Below are 27,500 nucleotides of genomic sequence, written 5' to 3' on the forward strand. Positions count from 1 at the left end.
TTTTGACTTCCAAAAGAATGTGAAGTACAGTAACCAGACTCTCGTTCAAAGCAGTCAGACTCAAGTGTGGCCATTGTGTCACTTTGTTATCAAAGTCGACACATAATCATTTGAGGCTTTTACGTTGGGTAACTTCTTTTTGCACTTGAATGTTATAAATTGAGATACATGAGGCGCATACCGAGACATATTGATTCAACATTTGTGGTTAACGCTGGCTAAATTGGGGCCCTAAAAATTATTTTATTTGGAGCCTCCATTACAAAAATTTTCAATTTTTTTTTTTTATCTGTAATGATTTTTTTTTATAATCGTTTAATCAAATTATTTTTAATTTAATTTAATGCATATACCGTATTGTACTAAAATTAATTCATGAGAAAAAAGTGTTCAAGAATATGTTTTAGTGCAACTTTTTTAATTTGTATTATTTTTTGTATTCCTACTTTTAATTTTATTTTAATTTTAATTTTTAATTTTTTTGTTTTATTATCTTTATTTTTATTATCATTTTTATGTAAAAATGTGTATTCTTGTATTGTTTTTATAGATAATAAATATACTAGATTTGTTGTACTAAAATGTACTCCCGGGAAAGAAAGTGTTCAAGAATGACCTTTTATTGAAACATTTAAATGTTTAATACATTTATTTTTGTTTTTATTATTTGTATTTTATTTTAAATGTTTTTATTCTTGTATTTTTTTTATTTTGTTCTGGTTTTTTCACTGCAAAATAACAAATGTAACATAATTAAAACATAGATTTTTTTATTTATTTAATTTGATGCATATTTTGTACTAAAATGAATTCATGAGAAAAAAGTGTTCAACAATATGTTTTAGTGCAACATTTTTTTCTTGTATAATTTTTTTTTTCCTTCTTTTAATTTAATTTTAATTTTAATTTTATTTGTATTATCTTTATTTTTATTTTCATTTTTATATGTATTTTTTTATTCTGGTATTGCTTTTATAGAAAAAAAATTGTACTGCAAAATAACTATCATTTAATCAATTCTTTATTTAATTTGATGCACATTTTTTGCACTATAAAGTGTTCAAGAATAATATTTGTAGTTCAATATTTTTTCCTGAATTATTTTGTATCTTTTTATTGTTTTTTTTTAGTATTATTTTTTACTGCAGAGTAACAAATCAAGGATTCAACGAGCTTTATTTGACATACCTGTACACATTTGCACATTAACGGTACAAAATTTGGACTCAGGTCCCGGCAAGTATTAAAAAAACCGGTAATAAATAGGCAATAAAGAAAAACAGCATTAAATATTACATAATAATCATTTAATATATATTTTTTCTAATTTAATGCAATATTTTTGTACTAAAAAGTGTTGAAGATAATATTTTGAGAGCAGCATTTTTTTTACTTTTATTATAATTTATTTTTTAATTTTATTTTTTTAAATAATTTTTTACTGCAGAGTAACAAATCAAGGATTCAAAGAGCTTTGTTTGACATACCCGTACACATTTGCACATATACGGTTTTCAAAATTTGGACTAAGGTAGTATTAAGAAAAACGGTCGTAAATAGGCAATAAAGAAAAAACAGCATTAAATATTAAATAGTTGTCATTTAATCTTTTTTTAATTTTATTTTGATGCATATTTTTTGTACTAAAATGAACTTCTGGGAAAGAAAGTGTTCAAGAATTACCTTTTAGTGCAACAGTTTTAATTTTTAATAAATTTTTTTTAAATTTTTTTATTATTATTTTTTTTTAATTCTTGTATTTTTTATTTTGTTCAGGTTTTTTTCACTGCAAAATAACAAATCTAACATAATCAAAACATATATTTGCAAATCTTTCCTGTCCCAACTCTTCCTGGGGATCTAAATCAGTATGACAACCAGCAGTGTTTCCCAGAGGACAAGAATCAAAATGGGGATATTTGCGATTTTATTATCATTAGTGATGGAACAAAAAGGGCTAGGAACACACTTGCAGTAAAATGTCATATGAAGTGCCCTGTCTTTTTTTAATTGCCATTTTACAAGCAAAACAGGGCCCCAAACGGGCCTTATGCACAGTGCGTATATTTGCGTATAGGGGGGTTAACGTCCTTAAAAATGTTTATATTGATATCTAACTTTTACAAACTACACCTCCCTTATGTACCTTTAAAGTTGTATTGATATTAAAATGCTTTCCTTATTTCAAAACTTGGTTTATTTCAAGTTCCAAAATGTTTGAATGCAATGCATGCTTCAAATGGATTGTAAGGAATGTGCTGGCTGCCGTCTGCAGAGTACTAACAAGCCAAAGATTGTGATTTTACGATCACGTCACTCACGTCTCTGTCTCTTCTTTCTGGCCCCGAAGGAAGCGCCAGCTGCAGTTCCTGTTGGAGGGGCGTGGCCGGCGGGCGGGGCTCAGCCCTGAGGAGCTGCGAGACAACGGGAAGCTCCTGGGAGAAGGTCTGAGCCGAGCGCTGTTCAACTACCCGAGCCGGGACAGCAACACCGACAGCCCTGAGGTCTGCATTGTCCTTCACACTAAAACATGATGAAAAGTTATTTTAGGGTAAACTATAACGCGGAAGTAACTTCATGACGGTGTTCCAATAGTAATATTTGTCTGTGGAGCCTGTTGATTAGCACCAGGCATGCTCCAAACTTGCTTTTTAAGGAAAAACCTCCCTATGGATGTGATAGTAGACCCGCCCCTAACTAGATTAGGCCGCCACGGGTATACACCAGCTCTTTGTAAGGCAGCAGGCTTCACGACACATCCTAAAATAATGCTAACTATGCTTCAGTCAGATAGTGATCAGAATCAGAAATACTTCGATAATCCCACGAGTGGAAATTAAGATTTTCAACAAAATCCCATTCAAGAGCAGACAAACATTACAGGGACCATGAATTACCATGAATTGATTAACGTGGACCCCGACTTAAACAAGTTGAAAAACTTATTGGGGTGTTACCATTTAGTGGTCAATTGTACGGAATATGTACTGAACTGTGCAATCTACTAATACAAGTTTCAATCAATCAATCAATCAAAGGGAGACAGAACAGGATCGCTGACGGGTCTGCCAACTTCTGGCGCCCCTACAAAAATGATGAGAAAGAGGTAAATGAGAAAAAAATATTCAGTCTAAACCTGGGCCCCCGGAGAGGGGGTCCAGACTGAGGCCAAGGGGAAAAAAACCCATAGCCATAGCACAAATAAATATTTGTGTTAACATGTTTAAATGTTAATGACGGCTATCATCCAGCTTTTCTATATCTAAATCCATTTCCTTTAGGTGCTTTCTTACCGTTCTGTCACTGACGGTGACTCCAGTACCCAACCGTTTGTCCTTCATTTGTTTCACTATGAATTTTCTGTTTTCAAGACGTATTGCTTTAACCTTTCCGTCTTGACGCTGTGACGTTTTCCTTGGTCTACCCGTACGCTTGCCTTTTACAACTTCCCCGGGTTGTTTGAACTTGGTCCAGAATTCAGACACAGCTGACCGTGAACCATCAACATCTTTTACAAAATCGCACGAAGATTTACCATTGAGAAAAAGCGCTATATAAATGTAATTCACTTCACTTCACTTCACCATTTTGAAGAAGTCGGATAATCCCGTCTTCAGTTTACATTTTTATGTTTAAGTGCTGGCTGTCCAGAGTCGGGACCCGGGGTGGACCGCCTGTGCATCGGTTAGGGACGTCTCTGCGTTGCTGACCCGTCTCTGCTCGAGATGGTCTCCGGCTGGCCCCACTATGGACTGGACTCTTACTATTATGTTAGATCCACTATGGACTGGACTTTCACAATATTATACTAGACCCACTCGACGTCCATTGCATCCGGTCTCCCACATCTGCGGTCCTCTCCAAGGTTTCTCATAGTCATTCACATTGACATCCCACTGGGTTGTGAGTTTTTCCTTGCCCTTATGAGGGCTCTGAACCGAGGATGTCGTTGTGGCCTGTGCAGCCCTTTGAGACACTTGTGATTTAGGGCTATATAAATAAACATTGATTGATTGATTGATTGATGTTTAGACCTGCTCAGTGGCCTTGTGTTTAGTGTCCGCCCTGAGATCGGTAGGTCGTGAGTTCAAACCTCGGCCGAGTCATACCAAAGACTATAAAAATGGGACCCATTACCTCCCACTCAGCATCAACGGTTGGAAATGGGGGTTAAATCACCAAAATGATTCCCGAGCCCGGCCACCGCTGCTGCTCACTGCTCCCCTCACCTCCCAGGGGGTGGGACAAGGGGATGGGTCAAATGCAGAGAGTAATTTCACCACACCTAGTGTGTGTGTGTGACTATCAGTGGTACTTTAACTTTACTTTAACTTTAATTGACATCTCTTGTGTTGGAGCCATGATTCATGTCAATCCACCTGGTGCAACAGCTCTCCAAGGTGTGTTGAACTGCAGAGGAATGGACAGATGTAATTGAATGCAGGTGTAAACCTTCGAAAGGAAACATTTACAGGGTCATTCAATATTTTTTTTCCTCAGAAGTGAGTGATTCCATAATTTATGCCACAATTTATGTCATTGATTTCTTTTAGTTTTTCTTAAAGCCAGAAAGTTGCCATTTGAAATGACTCTAGTTTTGTGTCATGTCTTTTTTCTACAAAATTTAATTCACTCAAGTTCAGTGAAACTCTCATTTTTTTAATCAAACTATTTTAATATCTCCCATGTTATTTTATCCATTAGCTCCTTAAAGGCCTACTGAAATGATTTTTTTTTATTTAAACGGGGATAGCAGATCTATTCTATGTGTCATACTTGATCATTTCGCGATATTGCCATATTTTTGCTGAAAGGATTTAGTATAGAACAACGACGATAAAGATTGCAACTTTTGGTATCTGATAAAAAAAAGGCTTGCACCTACCGGAAGTAGCGTGACGTAGTCAGTTGAACATATACGCAAAGTTCCCTATTGTTTACAATGATGGCCGCATGAAGTGAGAGAGATTCGGACCGAGAAAGCGACAATTTCCCCATTAATTTGAGCGAGGATGAAAGATTTGTGGATGAGTAAAGTGCAAGTGAAGGACTAGAGGGGAGTTGAAGCTATTCAGATAGGGAAGATGCTGTGAGAGCCGGGGGTGACCTGATATTCAGCTGGGAATGACTACAACAGTAAATAAACACAAGACATATATATACTCTATTAGCCACAACACAACCAGGCTTATATTTAATATGCCACAAATTAATCCTGCATAAAAACACCTGCGTGTTTGTTATGCTAGCTCCTAGCTCCTCTGCTAGCTCCTAGCTCCATAGAACACGCCAATACAATTCAAACACCTGATCAACACACACAATCACTCAGCCCAAAAGACCGTTCACCTAACCCAAGGTTCATAAAGCTTATATATTTTAAAAAAGTTACGTACATACGCAAAAAAAAGTTGCGCACATACGGTCAAGCGATCAAATGTTTAGAAGCCAAAGCTGCATACTCACAGTAGCACGTCTGCGTCTTTGTCATCCAAATCAAAGTAATCCTGGTAAGAGTCTGTGTTGTCCCAGTTCTCTACAGGCGTCTGTGTATCGAAGTCAAAAGTCCTCCTGGTTAGAGTCTCTGTTATCCGAGTTCTTCCATCTTGACTGCATCTTTCGGGAATGTAAACAAAGAAGCGCCGGCTGTGTACTGTTGTTGCTGACTACGTTCGAAAAATACGTCCATTTCGCACCGACAACTTTCTTCTTTGCTTGCTCAGCTTCCTTCTCCATAATGCAATGAACATGATTGCAACAGATTCACGAACACAGATGTCCAGAATACTGTGGAATTATGAAATGAAAACAGAGCTTTTTCGTATTGGCTTCAATGTGGAAGGCATACCCGTGTTCGCCGGTCTACGTCACGCGCATGCGTCATCCTCAGAGGCGTTTCGAACCGGAAGTTTAGCGGCAAATTTAAAATGTCACTTTATAAGTTAACCCGGCCGTATTGGCATGTGTTATAATGTTAAGATTTCATCATTGATATATAAACTATCAGACTGCGTGGTCGGTAGTAGTGGGTTTCAGTAGGCCTTTAAGGACGTTTGCATTACAGCATCCGGTAGGACGTCCTCATTTGTCCTCCTTCCTTCCCAGGAGGGTGCGTTGGAGGCATCAGAGCGCATCACCATGGTGGATCAGTACCTCCAGGACCTGGTGCGCAGGGCCTCAGACACCAACCTAAAGGGCGAGGCCCTCCACACGCTGTGGCCCTCCGTGTTCGCCGAGATGGTGAGGGACTGCGTGCTGGAGATGAGGGACCGAGCGGCCTTCCGCCAAGCCAGCCTCGCCAAGTGTTCCAAGTGAACTTCTCGCCGTCACGGTCTCATCTTTACCAGTAGCAACACACTCTCACCTCTTGACCTTTCCACTTCCATGACTTTTTGGAGCCTGACAGGTTTATCTCCTCCAGATGGCTGTAGACCACTTTAAAGACTCGTGGTATTGAATGTATAGGCGGCCGCATCATCAGCTTGAAATGACCACAATCTTTTTACTTTGTATATTTTAGAATGACCTTTGCAGTGTCTTAAAACCCACGCAGCTCACTTTTCCCGATAGAAGACACCAATGAAGACGTCACTTTATTTGCACTGGATTTCTATATCCTTCTGCACTTGTAGTAAAATAAATTCTCTATCGACACGCTGGTTGTGTGTCCATTTCATCGCAGACCTGAATATATTTGCCAGATTTACTCCTGAAACAACTGCAGAGAGTCCCAGGCGTCTATTGAGGGTGAGGCTGTTTATTTCCCCTTCCACAGATGATTTTTTTCTGTTCATAAGTTACAGATTTTTTAAATATTTTTCCACAAATACAGTTTAATTTGTATGAAAACATACAAAACTATTGTAATAGTACAACAAATAGAAATTGAGTAGAAGATGTCTATTGAATATTATTTGAACCAAGTAAATTTTTTAAAGAATTGTATTTTAAAGCTGTCTTCCAACAAATAATTGTTAATATGTAAATAGGAAGTCCATCAAGTACGCAAGCTCCGAGGAGTCGCGTGAGCTCGTGCTGGGATATCCCTGAAGGCTACTTGATGCTTCACCAGGTTTGGACCATCTGCTGCTGCTCCCCTCATGCAAGCCATGCGTAAATCATTTGTGTTTTTAACCCCGCTTTAACAACACTGCACCAACCAGGAAGTTTTTTTTTGTCTTTTATTGATATATACACTGTATGTCCTTTATTTTTGTAATACGTTTTGATTTGTTTTTATTATTTTTGTTTTTGTTTTTTTAATACCGCCGATTTATTATCTTAAAATAAAAATGTCAGTTTTAGGTTGTATTCTAATATTTGGTTTTATTTTAAAATATATGGCCTATATTTTTTAAATCCTTTTCAATTAGTTTTTATTTATTTTGTTGTATAATTTCGTTAATACTGATAATTTATTATTTCATATTAAAAATCTAGTCATTTTTGGTTTGAATTTTAATATTTTGTGTTCGTTTATTATATACTTCCTATATATGTGTAATGCATTTTAAATAGTTTTGATTATTATTTTAGTATTTTTATTTATTTTATTATTACTGTTAGTTCATCCGTTAGTTTAATCAAGTCATTTTTGGTTTGTATTACAAAACATAGTCTTATTTTATTATATTTTTTAAATGTTTTTGTAATTAATGTAAATTATTTTTTATTGTTTATTTAGTATCTATTTTATTAATACTGCCAATTTATTTTTTTAAATTAAGAATCTAGTAATTTTTGGTTTGTATTTTAATATTTTGTCTTATCTTAATATATATTTCCCGTATTTACTTTTTTATTATTTAGTTTAATATATTTTAGCAATACAGATATTTTATTATTTTTTATTAAAACAAATCATTTTTGGTTTGCAGTTTAGTATTTTGTTTTCTTTTAACACATGTTTTTGTACTAAATTTCAGTTAGTTGTTTTTATTATTTATTTACTCTAAATTTTATTATTACTGCTAATCTTTTTGTTTCAAATTATGAATGAAGTCAGTTTTGGGTTGTATTCTAATATTTGTTTTTAATTTGAAAATATATGGCCTATATTTTTTAAAATACATTTCAATGAGTTTTTTGTTTTAAATGTTTTGTTATTTAATTGTATTAATACTGATAATTTATTATTTCATATTAAAAAGCAAGTCATTTTTGGTTTGTATTTTAATATTTTGCGTTCTTTTATTACATACTTCCTATTTTTGTGTAATGCATTTAAAATAGTTTTGATAATTAATTTACTATTTTTATTTATTATATATTATTACTGTTAGTTAATCAATCATTTTTGCTTTGTATTACAAAATGTAGTCTTATTTTATTATATTTTTGCTTTGTTTTTGTAATTAATTTCAATTATTTTTTAATTATTTATTTAGTATCTATTTTATTAATACTGCTAATTTATTATTTCAAATTAAGAATCTAGTCATTTTTGGTTTGTATTTTAATATGTATTTCCCATATTTACTTTTGTATTATTTATTTTAGTATATTTTAGCAATACTGATATTCTATAATTTTTTATTAAAAACATTAAGTAATTTTTGGTTTGTAGTTTAGTATTTTGTTTTCTTTTAATACATATTTTTTTCTATATTTTTGTAATCAATTTGAGTTAGTTTTTTTAAATTATTTATTTAGTTTATATTTTATCATTACTGCTAATCTTTTTGTTTCAAATTAAGAATCAAGTCATTTTTGGTTTTTATTTTATTATTGTGTCACATTTTAATATGTATTTGCCATATTTTTTAAAATACATTTTCATTACAGTATTTTAGTAATACTGATTTATTATTTTATATTCAAAATCAAGTATTTTGGTTTGCAACCAATACTTTGTCCTATTTTAAGATATACTTCATACATTTTTTAAATACAAAATTCTTATTCCTTTTGTATTTTTTTTTAGTTTACGGTAATTAATACTGCCAATATATTGTTTTAAATAAATAAAAAATCAAGTCATTTTTTGTTTGTATTTTAATATTTTGTCGTCTATTATACCTATTTTTAAAATTGAATCAATGATCATTTAATTTAGTAATAATTATTTAGGTGACCAATTATTTACAGAATGTTCCTGTAGGAAATTAGTTATTGTTTGTGTCAGTATTTCATGTGGAGATGCCTGCGGTGGGTTCATGCAGAACAATAACACTTCATTATTGATGCTTTAATTGGGGGATCATGTGTGACTGTGACGGACTAGTAAACACTGGGGTCAAAGGTTAAACCAGGTACTGTCAACCCCTCTCACCATCTTCCCTGCAGATGCATACAGGAAAATACTAACTTTCATCTTATTATCTTTGCAAAAGCTCATTTAGACGGTGTGGGTGTACCTAACAAAGTGGCCGATTTGTGCCCAGCGGCCTTCCACTTGCAACCAAAGCAACCTGCAGAGAATCTTCCTCCCCAGATAGTTGCATTCCAGCAGGGGGCGCTAAAGAGTGCTTTTCTAACCGTGTGTCGCCTCTCTGCTGCAGCTCTTCTGTCATTCAGTCTGTTTGCGTCCAAAGAAGAAGCACTTTGGCGTCTCTCTGCCTTTGTATTTGGAGCAAAAATGCTTGTTTTACTCGTTTGTGCAGGTGAACACACCTGGACTGAAAGTGGATCCACGTTTGGAACCTGTGCAGAGTAGAACATGTCCGGGGGAGTTTAGGAATACCTGCAGCAGGAACACACACATAGGTAAGTCTTTATTATTATTACTACAATATGTAGTATTTTGTTACACACTTTTTACACTTACAAGACCAACAATGGGTGAAAGTTGCTGTTTAGTTCCTTTTATTTATTTATTTTATTTTTTATTTTAATTTTTTTCTGTTTTCCAGCATGGGGCATGGGTGTCTCTCATTAGGAGCCAGGGGTTATAGGTCAACTCACATGGTCAAGTGGGGGAGATACCAAGAGTCTTTTTCCCCAAGAACCATCAAGAAAGTTTAACATTGGTAGTTGGCCTTAATGTCATCTATCCATCCATCCATTTTTTACCGCTTGTCCTCGACTGAAATCAATGAGAAAATATGAAATCTAGTTCGAGCATATATAACGTTCTTAATCATTTACAACTGAACACAAAATGAATATACAGTAATAGTACATGTTTCCCCTTTTGAAAGTATGTATAGTTTGAGTATACTCAATTTATTTACTATTATTACTATTTAATCTTTTTTTTAATGACAACCTGAATTAGATTGAAGTTATTTACTATTATTATATATTACTTATTTATCATGTGTTTTTTTAGTTTACATTTAATATTAGGTACAATATTTTACACAAAATAATTTATATCACATACAATTTATTTAATGCAAAATTATTTAATTTATTTTAAATATTTAATGTGAAATAATGTGACAAATTATAACTTGTTTTCCTTTTTTTTTTTTAGCAACCTACATTTAATTTAGTGAGATATTTACATTTTTGTCATAAATGTAAATTTATAATAGATATTTTATGATATTAATACACTTTTTTACAGTACTTAAAATTAAACATATTTCAATTTAACAAATTATTTATTATATATTTATTTTTTATTAATATGTATATATTTAGTATTATATAACGTATTTTTTTTACCCCACATAGTAATTTATATTGCATAAAAAATATTTTTGAAAGAAAACCATTTAATTTATTTTATATTTGTAATGGGAATTATTCATGACAAATTTTCATTCCTTAAAGTTAAATACATATATTACTGAAACATTTTTGCAAAAACATTATTTAGGCAAAATTCCAAATATATCCACCACATTTATGTTAAATGGGGTTGCAATTTGTTGTGTTCATGTACTGTAGGACCTTGTAGCGTCTTCTTTTCCTGCATGAAGATACATTCAAAGTGCAACTTTGAAAGGTTTATTCTCTGAGCAAGTGTGTTTTTTCTCTCGCAAGTGTCCAATTGTAAACATCCATCAACAATGCCAGGAGTGCGCAGGTGCATCATCAGGTAATTCTGCCGGCGTTGCACTTGAACGCAACACCATCAACGCCTTTTATGTGAAACTATGCAGGAATGTCTGTGCAGGAATTTGCCGTTTCTCCTGCTTCTTTGCTGGGAGCCTGTGAGGTGCCAGCGCACGACAGACCACAGGAAGGTGAGGAGCAGCACCCAAGTCCAAACACGCGTGATCTTCCATTCTCGTGTTGTCAGAGCCACCTTAAATACTTTTCTCCACGGTGTAATCGCATGCTTGGCACCGGCATGACATCGTCTCCTTTTGTTAGCCAAATGCCTCAGAGTGGGAAAACTTCCTGCTTCCCGCTGAGTGAGGACAGCCAGTGGGAACGCTCCCAAAAACGCACAGACAGCCTTTTGCCAGGTGCTAACTGGCTCTTGGGTTTGGGGGGGGGGGGGGGGGGGGGGAAGGTCAGGGACAGTGCGCATCAAGTCAGCTGTCAACACACTTTTATGTCGTCACTTCGAGTCTTTTTTCTTTTACTTCCTACCAGTGGAACAGGAAGTCGTCTTTGGCGTGACAAATGTGTGCCACACTGCAAAAAGTCAGTGTTCAAAAACAAAAATTAGGGGTATTTTATTTGAACTAAGCAAAATTATCTGCCAATAGAACAAGAAAATTTGGCTTGTCAAGACTTTCCAAAACAAGTCAAATTAAAGCTGCAAGCAGCGTTGGTCGGGCCCACATATTTGGCAGGTGCTAGTCCTAAGTGTCCAAAAACTTTTGTCTAGTGTTAGTCCTAAGTGTCCCAATACTTTTGTTGACATCAGCGCAGTGGTACAGTGGTTCTATTAAGGCTCGTAAAATCACAGCAGCATTATCAGCGCAGCGGTTCTTTGAAGGCTCGTAAAATCAAAACCGTAGCACTTATCAAAACTCTTTGAGTATCCGTCAATCAGAAGGGTTCAATCTCTCTCCTGTAGTAGTTTGAAGCCAAAACGACAAACGCGCTCAGAGGAGATAATGTTTGGTGTTTGGTGACCGGTTTTAACAAAAATTTAGTTTTGAAGGAGGGATTGCAAACTTCCTGTTGATTTTTTCTGAAGGGTGTCAATCTATGAAATGTAGGTTTAAGTGAGACCTACATAGAGGTTTTTGTTTCATGTCTCTAAGACGTTCCTACCGGAAGTTACAAGCAGTTTTGTCTGTGTTTTCCTCTGAGGAGCAGTTTTGTCTCTGTTTTATTCAAAAATTGCGCTAGAGCGCAAATTTGAGTTTTGGGGTTCGTTTTTTTTTTATTAGATCGCAATTTCCACCAGTCCTGATGTGTGTGAAAAGTTTGGTGAGTTTTGAAGTATTTTAAGGGGGTCAAATTACAGCTCAAAGAGGCAAAAATGAGTGTTTTTAGTACATTTTTGTCTTGAAGGGGAAATTGCCAACTTCCTGTTGGTTTTTGCCCGAGGATGTCAAATTATGAAATGTAGGTCTACGTCAGACCTACATAGAGGTTTTTGTTTTATGTCTCTACGACCTTCCTAGTGGGAGTTACAGGCAGTTTGTTTTTTTCTAGGGGGCGCAAGAGCGCAATTTTGAGTTTTGGGGTTTGTTTATTTTATTAGATGGCAATTTTTGCAGGTCCTGATGTGTGTGTCAAATTTGGTGAGTTTTGAAGCATGTTAAGTGGGTCAAATTAGGGCTCAAAGAGGCGGCGGAAGAAAAAAGAAAGAATAATAATAAAACCTTACAATTTCAATAGTGTCCTTTGTCCCTGTACAAAGGACTCCCTGTGGGAGTCCTTTGTACAGGGTCATGCGGACCCTAATTAAAGCTGCAAGCAGCGATGGACGGGACCGACTTTGAGGGCTCATAAAATCCAAACCGGAGCAGTAATTAAAACTCTTTCATCAACTTTTAATCAGAAGGGTTCAATCTCTCTCCTGTGCTAATTTGAAGCCGACACGACAAACGCGCTCAGAGGAGATCATGTTTGAAGAAAAGGTGACTGTTTTTACTCAACTTTCGTTTTGAAGGGGGAATTGCAAACTTCCTGTTGATTTTTGCTGGGGGTTGTCAGTGTAACAAATCTAGGTCTAAGTGAGACCTACATAGAGGTTTTTGTTTCATGTCTCTGCGACATTCCTACTGGAAGTTACAGGCAGTTGTGTCTGTGTTTTCTTCCTAGGGGGCGCTAGAGCGCAATTTTGAGTTTTGGGGTTTGGTTTTTGGATTAGATCGCAATTTTCGCCAGTCCTGATGTGTGTGTCCAATTTGGTGAGTTTTGAAGCATGTTAAGGGGGTCAAATTACAGCTCAGAGAGGCGGCGGTATATTAATAAAACGCTAGAAATTCAATAGGGTCCTCTGTCCCAAAGGGACTCGGTCCCTAATTAGCTAACCTCAATGAACCCAAAAATACCTTTAAAATAAGTATATTCTCACTAATAACAAGTGCACTTTTCTTGGTAGAAAAAAAAAGAGACCTTTTTGCTTAATATGTTGAAAAATATTCTTAAATGAAGTAAATGCTAGTGCCATTATCTTGACATAATGATATGCGCTCGGCATTACATTTCTTGAAACCAGCAAACTTATACTAAAAACTAATTTATTGTTCTTAATGGAAAGGCAACAAGGCAAGCGCTTGTTACTCTCGGGGTCTTCTAGCCGCTCAGGCAAATCATATGGTCTAAAAATGCATTTTTCCATCGATAACATGACATCGTCGCACCAAGTGCGTGCTCTTTCAGTCAATTAGTGTGCATATATACAGCCCGGCCCCTGGCCAAAAAAAATTTAATTGTAATTTTGAGGAATTTATCTGAATGTGCATGAACTATTTCTGTTCAAAATTGTTTGAAATGTCACATGTTAGTTTACTGTACTGTGCCAACTGTACTACTATATGAGTACGTATTTTCTATTGTTTCATTGAAAATAAAACAGCAAAGTCCATTTGGCTGTCATCTGTTTTAATTATGAGACACAATTGTCTCTTTCATGCTTGAAATAAGAAATTATTATGTAGTTTTATACTTGTGAGTGTTGATGACACAGCTTTGCAACAGTTGATATTCTAGTTTTAAGCATGTTTTACTCAATATAGGTCATCAAATCTCAGTAACAAGCTGTAATATCTTACTGAGATCATTTAGGACCAAAACCCTTAAAACAAGTAAAAGACTCTAACATAAAATCTGCTTAGTGAGAAGAATGATCTTATTAGACAGAAAATAAGCAAATTATTTGAGTTATTTAATCTTACTTAGATTTCAGTTTTTGCAGTGCAGGAACATGCACGGAAACCGTGCCCCTCCCCACGTGTTATCTCCTGGGTTTGAGACCTTTAGGTTCCTTCTGCTTTGTGTGGCCCATACTAAGGCCCCTTCTACACTAAGAAGTAAGGTAACTAAGGTTATCCAAGGTAAATCCCACCTAACCTTATCTTTGTCCACACACACACAATGGTCGTTTAAGACCCCCTCACCCACTCCGTCCGCCGGCGCAACGCGACCTAATACGCATGGGCGAAAAATGCGCACGTCATAGTCACCTCCGGTGTTGCTTTGTGTGCAAGTTCTTAAATTGAATTTAATTTATCTGAACAATATCCAGTGTTGTGGTATTTCAATTAACTGGAATCCGGTGCGCTGTGGGGCCCTATTGTAGTGAATCACACCGGAGACATCATAAATTAGTCAAATCTTTATTAGACACGTAAACAATGGGATAAAGAACATTTTACAACAGTCAAACTACGGATCTAGATATCTGGTCAGGACACTTCTCACTCTTTTGCCTTCACCTTCATTGTCCATTCCTTTTTGGTGACTTTATATACTCTGGACCTAAACATTGAGTCCGCGACATACATGGCGGACAATAACTGATACAGTCTGCTTTGCCAGTCCAAATGCATTCAATGTTTTCCGTAGTCTTCGGCCAGGTAATACAAAGCACACGCTACCTTTTTTTTTTTTTATCACATCCACGGGAGCCCGCATTCTCGTTGTCTCTCCTTAGACAAATGGATTAAGTTTTTCGGTAAGTAGCATCACAGCTGACCTGGACATTCGAGAGTTCTCTTGCCGTCTGAGAAGTGTTGTATCCCAAATAGCTGCAATCGTTTTCTTTTAAGGTACCGTATTTTTCGGACTATAAGTCGCAGTTTTTTTCATAGTTTGGCCGGGGGTGCGACTTAAACTCAGGAGCGACTTATGTTTGAAATTATTAACACATTGCCGTAAAATATCAAATAATATTATATAGCTCATTCACGTAAGAGACTAGACGTATAAGATTTCATGGGATTTAGCGATTAGGAGTGACAGATTGTTTGGTAAACGTATAGCATGTTCTATATGTTATAGTTATTTGAATGACTCTGACCATAATATGTTACGTTAACATACCAGGCACGTTCTCAGTTGGTTATTTATGCCTCATATAACGTACACTTATTCAGCCTGTTGTTCACTATTCTTTATTTATTTTAAATTGCCTTTCAAATGTCTATTCTTGGTGTTGGGTTTTATCAAATACATTTCCCCCATAAATGCGACTTATATATGTTTTTTCCTTCTTTATTATGCATTTTCGGCAGGTGAGAGCCGGAGATTCAAGAAATACACAGCGCACTTACCCGTGTAAAAAATTGTACGAGGAGGGGAACCTTAAACGATGGTTTAGTGTGCTTGACGAAATAATTATTCGTTTAAAGGCCTACTGAAATTAATTTTTTTTATTTAAACGGGGATAGCAGATCCATTCTATGTGTCATACTTGATCATTTCGCGATATTGCCATATTTTTGCGGAAAGGATTTAGTAGAGAACATCGACGATAAAGTTCGCAACTTTTGGTCGCTGATAAAAAAAGCCTTGCCTGTACCGGAAGTAGCGTGACGTCACAGGTTGAAAGGCTCCTCACATTTCCCCATTGTTTACACCAGCAGCAAGAGCGATTCGGACCGAGAAAGCGACGATTACCCCATTAATTTGAGCCAGGATGAAAGATTCGTGGATGAGGAATGTGAGAGTGAAGGACTAGAGTGCACTGCAGGACGCATCTTTTTTCGCTCTGACCGTAACTTAGGTACAAGGGTTCATTGGATTCCACACTTTCTCTTTTTTCTATTGTGGATCACGGATTTGTATTTTAAACCACCTCGGATACTGTATCCTCTTGAAAATGAGAGTCGAGAACGCGAAATGGACATTCACAGTGACTTTTATCTCCACGACAATACATCGGCAAAACACTTTACCTACGGAGCTAACGTGATAGCATCGGGCTTAACTGCATATAGAAACAAAACAAATAAGCCCCTGACTGGAAGGATAGACAGAAAATCAACAATACTATTAAACCCTGGACATGTAACAACACGGTTAATGCTTTCCAGCCTGGCGAAGCTTAACAATGCTGTTGCTAACGACGCCATTGAAGCTAACTTAGCAACGGGACCTCACAGAGCTATGCTAAAAACATTAGCTATCCACCTACGCCAGCCAGCCCTCTTCTGCTCATCAACACCCGTGCTCACCTGCGTTCCAGCGATCGACGGAGCGACAAAGGACTTCACCCGATCATCAATGCGGTCGGCGGCTAGCGTCGGATAGCGCGTCTGCTATCCAAGTCAAAGTCCTCCTGCTTGTGTTGTTGCAGCCAGCCGCTAATACACCGATCCCACCTACAACTTTCTTCTTTGCAGTCCTCATTGTTCATTAAACAAATTGCAAAAGATTCACCAACACAGATGTCCAGAATACTGTGGAATTTTGCGATGAAAACCGAGCTTTTTGTATTGGATACAATTTTGTCCGAATACTTCCGTTTCAACCATTGACGTCACGCGCAAACGTCATCATACATAGACGTTTTCAACCGGAAGTTTAGCGGGAAATTTAAAATTGCACTTTCTAAGTTAACCCGGCCGTATTGGCATGTGTTGCAATGTTAAAATTTCATCATTGATATATAAACTATCAGACTGCGTGGTCGGTAGTAGTGGGTTTCAGTAGGCCTTTAAGGGGTTATCCGGCTTATTGTAGACATAGCCTAACAGAGCTACCGGCGCCCCCTGGGGTTGACTGGAGACAAGCGTCTTGTCTTTCAAAATTGGCATCCACAAGAAATCCAAACCTCCTGGGCTTCATTGAAAGGAGACTATACTGGAGTTAAGCAGCGCCACAATTAAAGTCGCCTGGCAGCACCATAGTCCAACACAAAGTAGACCAAATGTCTTTGGCAAGGTCTCACAGTAGGACAGGGGCCAGGAAGAAGCAGAAGGGCTGCAGGCCAACACTTAAAAACCTGGACAGGAACTCTTCTTGCTGGCACGTTGATGAAGTGAGATCACTTTCTGACTTCTAAGGCATCTCATTGTTGCAGGTCCCTCAGAGGGCAGCACAGGACTTTAGAGCAGACCTTGGAGGACCTCAGGGCTCCTGGGGGACCTGGGGGTCCTGGTCGGCCTGCTCCCTGACCTGTGGAAGTGGCGTGCAGGAGAGGAGTAGACCCTGCCTGCGGGTCTACATGCCAAGAGTACCCCCCTTACAGCAAGGAGTTGTCATCTCAGCCCTGAAGCCGTCAGTTTCTGTGTACCGAGACACCGAGAAATCGTCTGAGGGCGACGGTCACGAAATTGTGACACCACCTGGTGGGCACAGGTAATTTGACAGTGTATTGTTTTTTTCTGAGACTTTCTTTGGAAGACCGGGTCTTCCATCAGGGGTCTTAAAATGCACCGTGTGTGGTTTTTATAAACCTCAAATGTAATTTAACCATCAGTGAACTTAATGAACCACAATTCAGGGTCTTGAACAAACCTCACCTTGCGCTTTTTCGAAAACATCAAAGACAGTTTCGAGTGATAGAGGAACCTAAGGTATAACGTGTTTATAGAAAAATCGACAATTTTCATCTTCAACAAACTTAACTGAGCGGTTTTTCGTATAAATCAAAGACGGTTTAAAGTTGTAGATCGGGGGTGTCAAACTCATTTTAGCTCAGGGGCCGCATGGAGGAAAATCTGTGCACACGCGGGCCGGACTATTAAAATCATGGCATTAAAACTTTGGCCAAAAATAGAACAAACACATTCTGAAAATATTACAATTAAAAATATAGAAAAAAATACCGGCAGCGGTAAAGTTGAGATCCATGAAGGAAAGAAGAAAGTGAATGAATGTTTATAACTAAATACATTTAAATTTGTATAAAAATGTGTTTTCTTTTGTATTATTTCTTTAAATGAATCAAGTAACGTTTATGACAACCTTTTTCCAAAACACAATATAGAATGTGAGATATAACAGGATAATGCATGCATTTATCATTTGTTTTCAAAATGTTTACAAAAAAGTGGGACCCCAAAAATTTACTGTGGGAGCCCATTTTTATGACTTGATGGAGTATTGATGCGTGCAAAACAGCAGCAGGCGGCTGTGGCCTGCGGGCCGGTTCTAATACTAATCAAATATCATCCCGGGGGCCATAGATCATTCGGCCCGCGGGCTTTGACTTTGAGACTTAGGTTGTATATTAACCCAATGAGTGGCGCATGTTTTTGTAAACCAATCCATCCATCCATCCATCTTCTTCCGCTTATCTGCGGTCGGGTGGCGGGGGCAGCAGCCTATGCAGGGAAGCCCAGACTTCCCTCTCCCCAGCTACTTCGTCCAGCTCTTACCGGGGGATCCCGAGGCGTTCCCAGGCCAGCCGGGAGACATAGTCTTCCCAACGTGTACTTGGTCTTCCCCCGTGGCCTCCTACCGGTCAGACGTGCCTTAAACATCTCCCTAGGGAGGCGTCCGGGTGGCATCCCGACCAGATGCCCGAACCACCTCATCTGGCTCCTCTCCATGTGGAGGAGCAGCGGCTTTACTTTGAGTTCCTCCCGGATGGCAGAGCTTCTCACACCATCTCTAAGGCAGAGCCCCGCCACCCGGCAGAGGAAACTCATTTCGGCCGCTTGTACCCGTGATCTTGTCCTTTCGGTCAGAACCCAAAGCTCATGACCATAGGTGAGGATGGGAACGTTGATCACCGGTAAATTGAGAGCTTTGCTTTCCGGCTCAGCTCCTTCTTCACCACAACGGATCGATACAGCGTCCGCATTACTGAAGACATCGCACCGATCCGCCTGTCAATCTCACAATCCACTCTTCCCTCACTCGTGAACAAGACTGCGAGGTATTTGAACTCCTCCACATAGGGAAGGGTTTCCTCCTCAACCCGGAGATGGCACTCCACCCTTTTCCGGGTGAGAACCATGGACTCGGACTTGGGGGTGCTGATTCTCGTCCCAGTCGCTTCACACTCAGCTGCGAACCGATCCAGTGAAAGCTGAAGATCCTGGCCAGATGAAGCCATCAGGACCACATCATCTGCAAAAAGCAGAGACCAAACCGGATCCCCTCAACGCCCTGACTGCGCCTAGAAATTCTGTCCATAAAAGTTATGAACAGAATCGGTGAGTCCAACCCTCCAAATCATGGCTTCATACTGACCTACTTCTAGCTTCCACAGTCATTGATAGCATATCTGCAAGGTTAACTAATTCCCATTTATTAAACATTAAATTCTCTACTACTTTATGTGGTATGGGGCTAAAGTCCTCAGTCATGGTGCTGTTGTATGCTTAAAATCGTTATGTTTGTGCTCACAGCCCTTTGGCACATTTTGTAGGCACTCTTGATCTAGAGCAGTGGTTCTTAACCTGGGTTCGATCGAACCCTAGGGGTTCGGTGAGTCGGGCTCAGGGGTTCGGCGGAGGTCAAAACACACCCGACTCATCGTGTAAATAAAAACTTCTCCCTATCGGCGTATTACGGATACGGCAACCACAGAAGTCAGACTGATTTGCAGGTGTGTAATTTGTTGTGATGTTATGCACTGTGTTGGTTTTGTACTTTGATGTTCATGCACGGTTCATTTTGTGCACCAGTAAAAAAACATGGTAACACTTTAGTATGGGGAACATATTCACCATTAATTAGTTGCTTATTAACATGCAAATTAGTAACATATTGGCTCTTAACCAGTCATTATTAAGTACTTATTAATGCCTTATTCGGCATGACCTTATTATAACCCTAACCCTCTAACCCTAGCCCTAACCCTCTTACCCAACCCTAACCCTAACCAAATAACTCTAATTTAAGTCTTTGTTACTTAGAATATGTTCCCCTAGTGTCCAAAAAAACTCTAAATTAAGTCTTTGTTTCTTAGAATATGTTCCCCATACTAAAGTGTTACCAAAAACATATAACTTTGTCAGTGAATGCACATATGAAACTGGTGGGGTTCGGTACCTCCAACAAGGTTAAGAACCACTGATCTAGAGTCTTTGAAAACAGTTAAGACTTTAACCTACTGTAACTAACCTGTGATCTTATGGTTCTCAAGCTAAGTCCTACAAGCCTGAGCTTGAAATTAGCGGGGGACTGACAAATGCTGCAGCCACCACTCGACCATCAAGGAATCAGAAACAAACAAATTATACTTTGCCTTTAATTTGTAATGGGTTTTTTTTTTCTCCACAAAATACAGCAGCATGTGTGCTGACTTGTTGGGTCTGAAAGTCTGCCTGACCCCCCTGCCTTCTTCTTCCTGTGTAAATCTTAAAAAGATGGCAGTCAAAGTTATTGGGCTTGTGCTTGGCAGCATTGAGATCCACTTCCTATTGCCTTTGAACAAATAACTCTTGACAGCTCAGCTACAGGGGAGGGGGGAGTAGACTCTGTTGAGACAAGTGATTCTGCGATCCCACAGTGTTGCTCGGTAGGTCTAGTTTGGGTTTGTGGGTCTTAAGAGTTCTTTCATTCCAAGAAATGACATTTGTTGCACCCCCTTTTGGTTGTGTGTGCAGGATGTAAACTTTAAATGCAAATATCAAAGTTGTATAATCATTAAACAAATGTTTTATAGACAATTAGTTACTAAATCCCAGAAATGCCAATACAGAGACTTTTTGCTTGATAGCGGCTCGATTTAGCTCAAATGTCAGTAGGAATGTCCTAATCTGATATCAATAATCTGATGCCAATATTGGATATCAGATATAAGCGCTCCGATACAGTTTACTTGTGCAAATCTGAACATCTAAATGTTCTCCAATAAACACACAGAATTGGTATTTTCTTCTATTTTAGTCTATTTACAAAGGGTAAACATAGTAGGCTCTAGGCTACTGGGAGCTAGCAGCTACACAACAGATACGCACACAATAGCACACAAGCTAGACATACATTGCAAAAAGTCAGTGTTCAAAAACAAAAACAAAATACAAAAATTAGTGGTATTTCATTTGAACTAAGCAAAATTATCTGCCAATAGAACAAGAAAGTTCGGCTTGTCAAGACTTTCCAAAACAAGTCAAATTAGCTAACGTTAATGAACCCAAAAATACCTTAAAATAAGTATATTCTCACTAATAACAAGTGCACTTTTCTTGGTAGAAAAAAAAATGAGACCTTTTTGCTCAATATGTTGAAAAATATTCTTAAATTAACTAAATGCTAGTGCCATTATCTTGACATAATGATATGCGCTCGGCATCATGATTTTTTTTTCATGCTTGAAGTAAGAAATTATTACCGGTACTTTAAAAAAGTAGTTTTATACTTGTGAGTGTTAATGACACAACTTTGCATCAGTTGATATTCTAGTTTCAAGCATATTTACACAATATAGGTCATAAAATCTCAGCAACAAGCTTTAATATCTTACTGAGATAATTTAGGACCAAAAGCCTTAAAACAAGTAAAACACTAACATAAAATCTGCTTAGTGAGAAGAATTATCTTATCAGACAGAAAATAAGCAAATATCACCCTTATTTGAGATATGTAATCTTACTTAGATTTCAGTTTTTGCAGTGTATGTAATACGTAACAATATTGCAGTCTAAAACACCACATTTGTTTTCTGTTTCTGCAAAAAAACTCGTCAAAGATCACCTCTATGACAGCACTCTAGTGTTTTTAAGAATCTGCCACAAAAATGTGAGCCTCTCACACATGTTTTTGAACTGAAATTGTGGGCTATCAGTTGAATTGGGCTATACAAATGATGAAAAGGAGAGGACCTAAAATGGAACCTTGAGGAACACCACTAGTATAATTATAGAAGTTAACGACATGACTACTGCACACTAAAAAAATGTTGGGTTAAAAAATAACCCGATTTTAACCCAACCGCTGGTTCAGAAAAGGACGAACCCCTTATTTGAGTTATTTCAACTCAACATTTTGGGTTAATTTTTTCAACCCAACTTTTGCGTTGAATTATTTAACCAAAAAGTTGACTTATGATAACTTAATGTTGGTTTATTCCCAACCCAACTATTGGGTTGAATTATTTAACCCAAAAGTTGAGTTATGCTAACTCGATGTTGGTTGATTCATAACCCAACTATTGGGTTGAATTTATTTAACACAAAAGCTGAGTTCTGCTCACTACAATATTGGGTTATTCCAAACCCAACTATTGGGTTGTGCAATTTAGCGCTCCTTGACCCAATAGTTGGTTAAAAATGATCAATTTTACTGCTGGTTTGTCCTACTCCTTCCCAACTACTGATCAAAATTTTTTTTTTTCCATTAAAATATACTCAAAAGTAAGATATGAGTGATATTTTTTTAACAAGAATTGCAGTGTATATTTACAGTAGTTCTATACGGCATGCTCAAAAATGTTCATGTACATAAGATGTGTGATTTTAAATAATGTTAATGGGATTCATCCTTAATAAAATTCCCTTCAAGAAAAAAGTACCTTTTTAATAAAAAAAAGCCTTTTACCCAAAAATGCGTTACTCATTGAAAAACAATCCAAAAATGGTTCATAGTTTTAAAAACCCAGACATTTAGTTCAAATAATACCCTTATAACCCCAAAAATTTGATTGCTCTTCATAAAAATACCTAGATAGAAATTTAAGTGTTGAAAAAAAAAACATTTGGGGGAAAATATTGCATATTTTGTGTTTTTGCCATTAAAAATAGGGTTTTCTTTAATAAAAAGGACATAAAACACCCACAAAAAAACTTTATATCATTTGAAGTATTGAAAAAAATAAAAACCTTGCACTGTAAAAAGTGGATATTTTGTGTTTTTGCCATTAAAAATCAGGGTTTTCTTTAACAAAAAATGCATAAAACATAAAAAAAAAAAAACTTTCATATCGTTTTAAGTGTTGAAAAATATAAAAACATTTTGCGGTAAATATTGTATATTGTGTGTTTTTGCCATTAAAAAACAGGGTTTTCTTTAAAAAAAAAATACATAACACATATAGATAGATAAATCAATAAATAACTTATATATCGATTTAAGTGGTAAAAAAAACAAAAAATATTTTGTGATTTTGCCATCAAAAACAGCGTTTTAAATTTTTTTTATTTATTTATTTATTTTTTTTAAGAAAGAGGGCATAAAACATAGGGAAAAAAATTACTTTATATCAACAGATCTGAAGTTGAGCCAGATATTTATGTTGAAAAAAAATTGTGTATGACTTGTTTTATGACTAAAACTTAAGGGGAGCTCGAAAAGCAATAAAAAAAAAAAATTAAAAAAAATAATAATAAAAAAAAAATATATATATATATATATATATATATATATATATATATATATATATATATATATATATATATATATATATATATATATATATTGGATTAAATTTGACATTTTTAAAAATATAAAAATTGCTCCCGCATGCTTTGATTTTGTAATGCGCGGCCCTGGGAGGAAAAAGTAGGACACCCCTGCTCTATATGAACTCGGGGGCCAGTATGGCTTACACCAACAAATCTAAATGACCCAAAATATCAAAATAAAAGCATGTTTGTTTGTTTCTACAGGAGGATTAATCCCATCCTCCCAGGCAGGTACGGCTACGGAAAACCTCCTTTGGAGTCCGATACGGGCCACCCGGCTTCTGGAGGTGTCCAACGCTCCATCAGGCACAAACGCTCCACTTCTTCCCAACGTTTTGGCCTCGGGTCGCACCATCACCTCCACAGCCGAGCCCAAACGCAGCCCATGTGGGCGCCGCTCTACCAGCAGGGCTCAGCCAGACACGGTCCCGGACCCCAGCAGCAGAACACGGAGCGGCCGTACGACCCCCTGCCTACCTCTTCCTGTACGGGGGAGCACACCCACCACAGGCTCTGCAGCAGTAACGTATGCATTTTTATTAAAACATATTTAATGTTACATATTCTGAGAACCAGCGTCCTCTGTAGTGGACATTTGTGTGTTGCATAACATACAACAGGCTACAGCAGTGTCTACTTTACTGAACGCATCGTGATGCATTCAAAGAGCATCAGGGTCTCTGTGTATTGTCACCAGTGTAAAGTGGATCACAGTGCAGGCTTGTTTAGATCTTAGCAGTTCCTCAGAGTTCACAGGAACCAACCCTGGACTGAAAAAAATAGTAATGTCAACTTCTTGTCATTACAAAACTACGTTTTCCGGCTTGATTAATTACGTTTTTTTTTTAATCTTGTCCTCACCAACCTTTGGGGGGAAACACACACAGCCTGGGTGTGTTTAAGGTCATGTTAGGGTGAAGGAGAGATGTTTGCATTAGACCCCCACTTGTTTCATATATAAACACATCTTTCCATAATATTGAAAATAAAAATGATCTGTTCCAGGGTCAAAATTTGTACACAATAGCATCTTTATTAAAGGGGAACTACACTTATTTTTTTAATTTTGGCTATCGTTCACAATCAGTATGAGAGACAAAAACACAAGTCTTTTTTTTTAGGATTCTAAAGATGATAAAAAAAATGATTGCAAGATGTGGCTAATCAGAGTAGCTGTTATAACCTTCAAAGTCCTCTAAAACAACTTCAAAACCCTGCATCAACATGTTGTATACACACTGCAAGTCTATATATAATGTAGTAACAGACACGTTCATAACAATACCTAATATGTTCAATATTTACCGTATTTTGATCATTTTATGCATTAACGGAACTTCTTTCGCATTTATTTCCGTTTCCGTGGCAACGCACTTTCGACTTCCGGCAACAAATGTGTGTTCCTACTTCCAGAAACAATCGGGTGTGTTGTAATCATGGCAGACTTGGCAACAGACAATGAAGATGACTATTTTTTGGACAGAAGAGGATTCACAATTTCATGTTTTTGAAGCTGAATATACGGAGGATGAACGGCTGCTTATAGAAGCTAACATGAAGCACACACTTTTATGGCTACATGTTTGATAGCCATAAAAGTGCAAGAAAATAAAATACCATTCAAACATGTTTAAGCAGTGTGGCTTCAATGTCATACTAAAACATTTTGACAGATTTTTGAGTGCCGTGTGTAATGATCTTTATTTTCAATGGCACATTTAAAGTTTTGGTGTTGTTTACTGCCATCATATTGCAGTCTACACGTATCTCTTCTGTGTGACTACCATCTACTGGTCACACTTATCATTAGGGATGTCCGATAATGGCTTTTTGCCGATATCCGATATTGTCCAACTCTTTAATTACCGATACCGATATCAACCGATACCGATATATACAGTCGTGGAATTAACACATTATTATGCCTAATTTGGACAACCAGGTATGGCGAAGATAAGGTCCTTTTTAAAAAATAAAATAAAATAAAATAAGATAAATAAATTAAAAACATTTTCTTGAATAAAAGAGAAAGTAAAACAATATAAAAACAGTTACAAAGAAACTAGTAATGAATGAAAATGAGTAAAATTAACTGTTAAATGTTAGTACTATTAGTGGACCAGCAGCACGCACAATCATGTGTGCTTACGGACTGTATCCCTTGCAGACTGTATTGATATATATTGATATATAATGTAGGAACCATAATATTAATAACAGAAAGAAACAACCCTTTTGTGTGAATGAGTGTAAATGGGGGAGGGATTTTTTTTGGGGTTGGTGCACTAATTATAAGTGTATCTTGTGTTTTTTATGTTGATTTAATAAAAAAAAACAAAAAAAAAAACGATACCGATAATAAAAAAAACGATACCGATAATTTACGATATTACACTTTAAAGCATTTATTGGCCTAAATATCGGCAGGCCGATATTATCGAACATCTCTACTTATCATTACACCATGTACCAAATAAAATAGCTTCGAGGTCGGTAAGCACAACCAGGAATTATTCCGTACATTAGGCGCACCGGGTTATAAGGTGCACTGTCGATTTTGGAGAAAATGAAAGGATTTTAAGTGCGCCTTATAGTCCGAAAAATACGGTAGTCCAAATTACAAACGGCTCGTTAAAAAGTGAAAACAGCAACTGGTGTGTGATGATATTTTTTATTTGCAAGTCAGCAAATAAATGAATGGATGTTTCTTTGCTTTATTCTTGTAAAGTTGCTCCTTCTGTCTCCTAATTTGACTCGTTTTGCTTGTAGTTTAAAGTACTTTTTCATAAAAATAACAATTTCCATTTGGCATGTGAGTTTTTGATGGTCATGTTTTTGCGACACTGTGACTTTAATAGCAATTTTATCTCCATTTTCTCCTGATGATAGCAACTTTTCATTTTCCTTGCAATATTGTGATGTTTTAGCTGTAATTTTTTTTTTTGTCCACCAGGTTCTTTATTCCATATTTTGAGAAGGTGGCGCTCTAACGTCGATTGTTCATTTCCAGGCCTGTGCTGCATCCAGCAAACACATCCGAGCAGTGCAGTGTTCCTCCTTCAACAAGCAGCCTTTTATGGGCAGGCTCTACGACTGGGAGCCTTTTAATGAAGGTGAGCATCATTTATCATTAAAGTCTCAACATTGGTGATTCAATAAATATTAATACTAAAGTCCGCTGGTTTGCAGGTCGCAATTAATCACTTCCACCTGACCTTTAACCTCCTATGATCTATTGTGTTGTTCTTGGCAGTGATGGATGGTTATTTATTCAAACTCACTGACCTTTTCTGTCTTTCTTATAACAAAGCACAACTTTATTTACAGCATGTTTCAGCACACCTTACTTTAACGCTTTAACTTCCAATACTGCTCGTTCGTTTTGGCTTTTGTTTATTGTCATATGCATGCATTTTTTTCCAGTTTTAAATGTGACTAAATCCCTGTGCATGCGCTTCTACTCCAGGCCAACAGGTGGAGGCAAAACACTTCAGTTATTTGAAATACCTAAAAAAAAACAGCAAAAAAAAAAAAAAAAAAAAAGATCCTTTTACCTCCATTGTCAGCTGACTCTTGCTAATGCTTTTTCACAAGTTAGAATGCATAAAAAAAGAAACAGGGTTAGGTTTGGGTTAAGAGTTATTGTCTTGCATAAGGACTGTATATGATTGGAAAATTAATTTAAAAAAAACGTGCAGTTCCCCTTCAAGACCTTTTAAAATATGTTTTCAACATCATGAGAGGCCTTTAGAAATGAAATAACACGCTTTAGTCAATTTTACACTCTTGTAGTCCAATACAGTAATGCTGCCTGAGGCTGAGCCATTATTGTTATTATCAGTGTGTAATACAAACCTGAAAAAAATACATCATTATTATTTTATTTATTTGATCCAA

General features: G+C 36.8%; 2 protein-coding genes across 2 annotated transcripts in view; both read left to right on the forward strand.

Moving 5' to 3' along the window:
- The window catches only part of LOC133631213 (leucine-rich repeat-containing protein 49), a 94,679-nt gene extending 87,365 nt beyond the window's left edge, over window positions 1-7,314 (forward strand). The window contains exons 17-18 of the mRNA XM_062023375.1: window positions 2,351-2,504; window positions 6,106-7,314. Of these exons, the coding sequence (XP_061879359.1) occupies window positions 2,351-2,504; window positions 6,106-6,315 (364 nt within the window). The 3' untranslated portion in view covers window positions 6,316-7,314. The remainder of the gene's footprint in view (window positions 1-2,350; window positions 2,505-6,105) is intronic.
- Window positions 7,315-10,936: 3,622 nt separating this feature from the next.
- The window catches only part of LOC133631223 (thrombospondin type-1 domain-containing protein 4-like), a 70,441-nt gene continuing 53,877 nt past the window's right edge, over window positions 10,937-27,500 (forward strand). The window contains exons 1-5 of the mRNA XM_062023384.1: window positions 10,937-10,987; window positions 11,066-11,135; window positions 17,327-17,604; window positions 23,808-24,129; window positions 26,614-26,716. Of these exons, the coding sequence (XP_061879368.1) occupies window positions 10,959-10,987; window positions 11,066-11,135; window positions 17,327-17,604; window positions 23,808-24,129; window positions 26,614-26,716 (802 nt within the window). The 5' untranslated portion in view covers window positions 10,937-10,958. The remainder of the gene's footprint in view (window positions 10,988-11,065; window positions 11,136-17,326; window positions 17,605-23,807; window positions 24,130-26,613; window positions 26,717-27,500) is intronic.

Source organism: Entelurus aequoreus, linkage group LG02 (genome assembly GCF_033978785.1).
Source record: "Entelurus aequoreus isolate RoL-2023_Sb linkage group LG02, RoL_Eaeq_v1.1, whole genome shotgun sequence".
In the NCBI taxonomy this organism is placed as follows: domain Eukaryota; kingdom Metazoa; phylum Chordata; class Actinopteri; order Syngnathiformes; family Syngnathidae; genus Entelurus; species Entelurus aequoreus.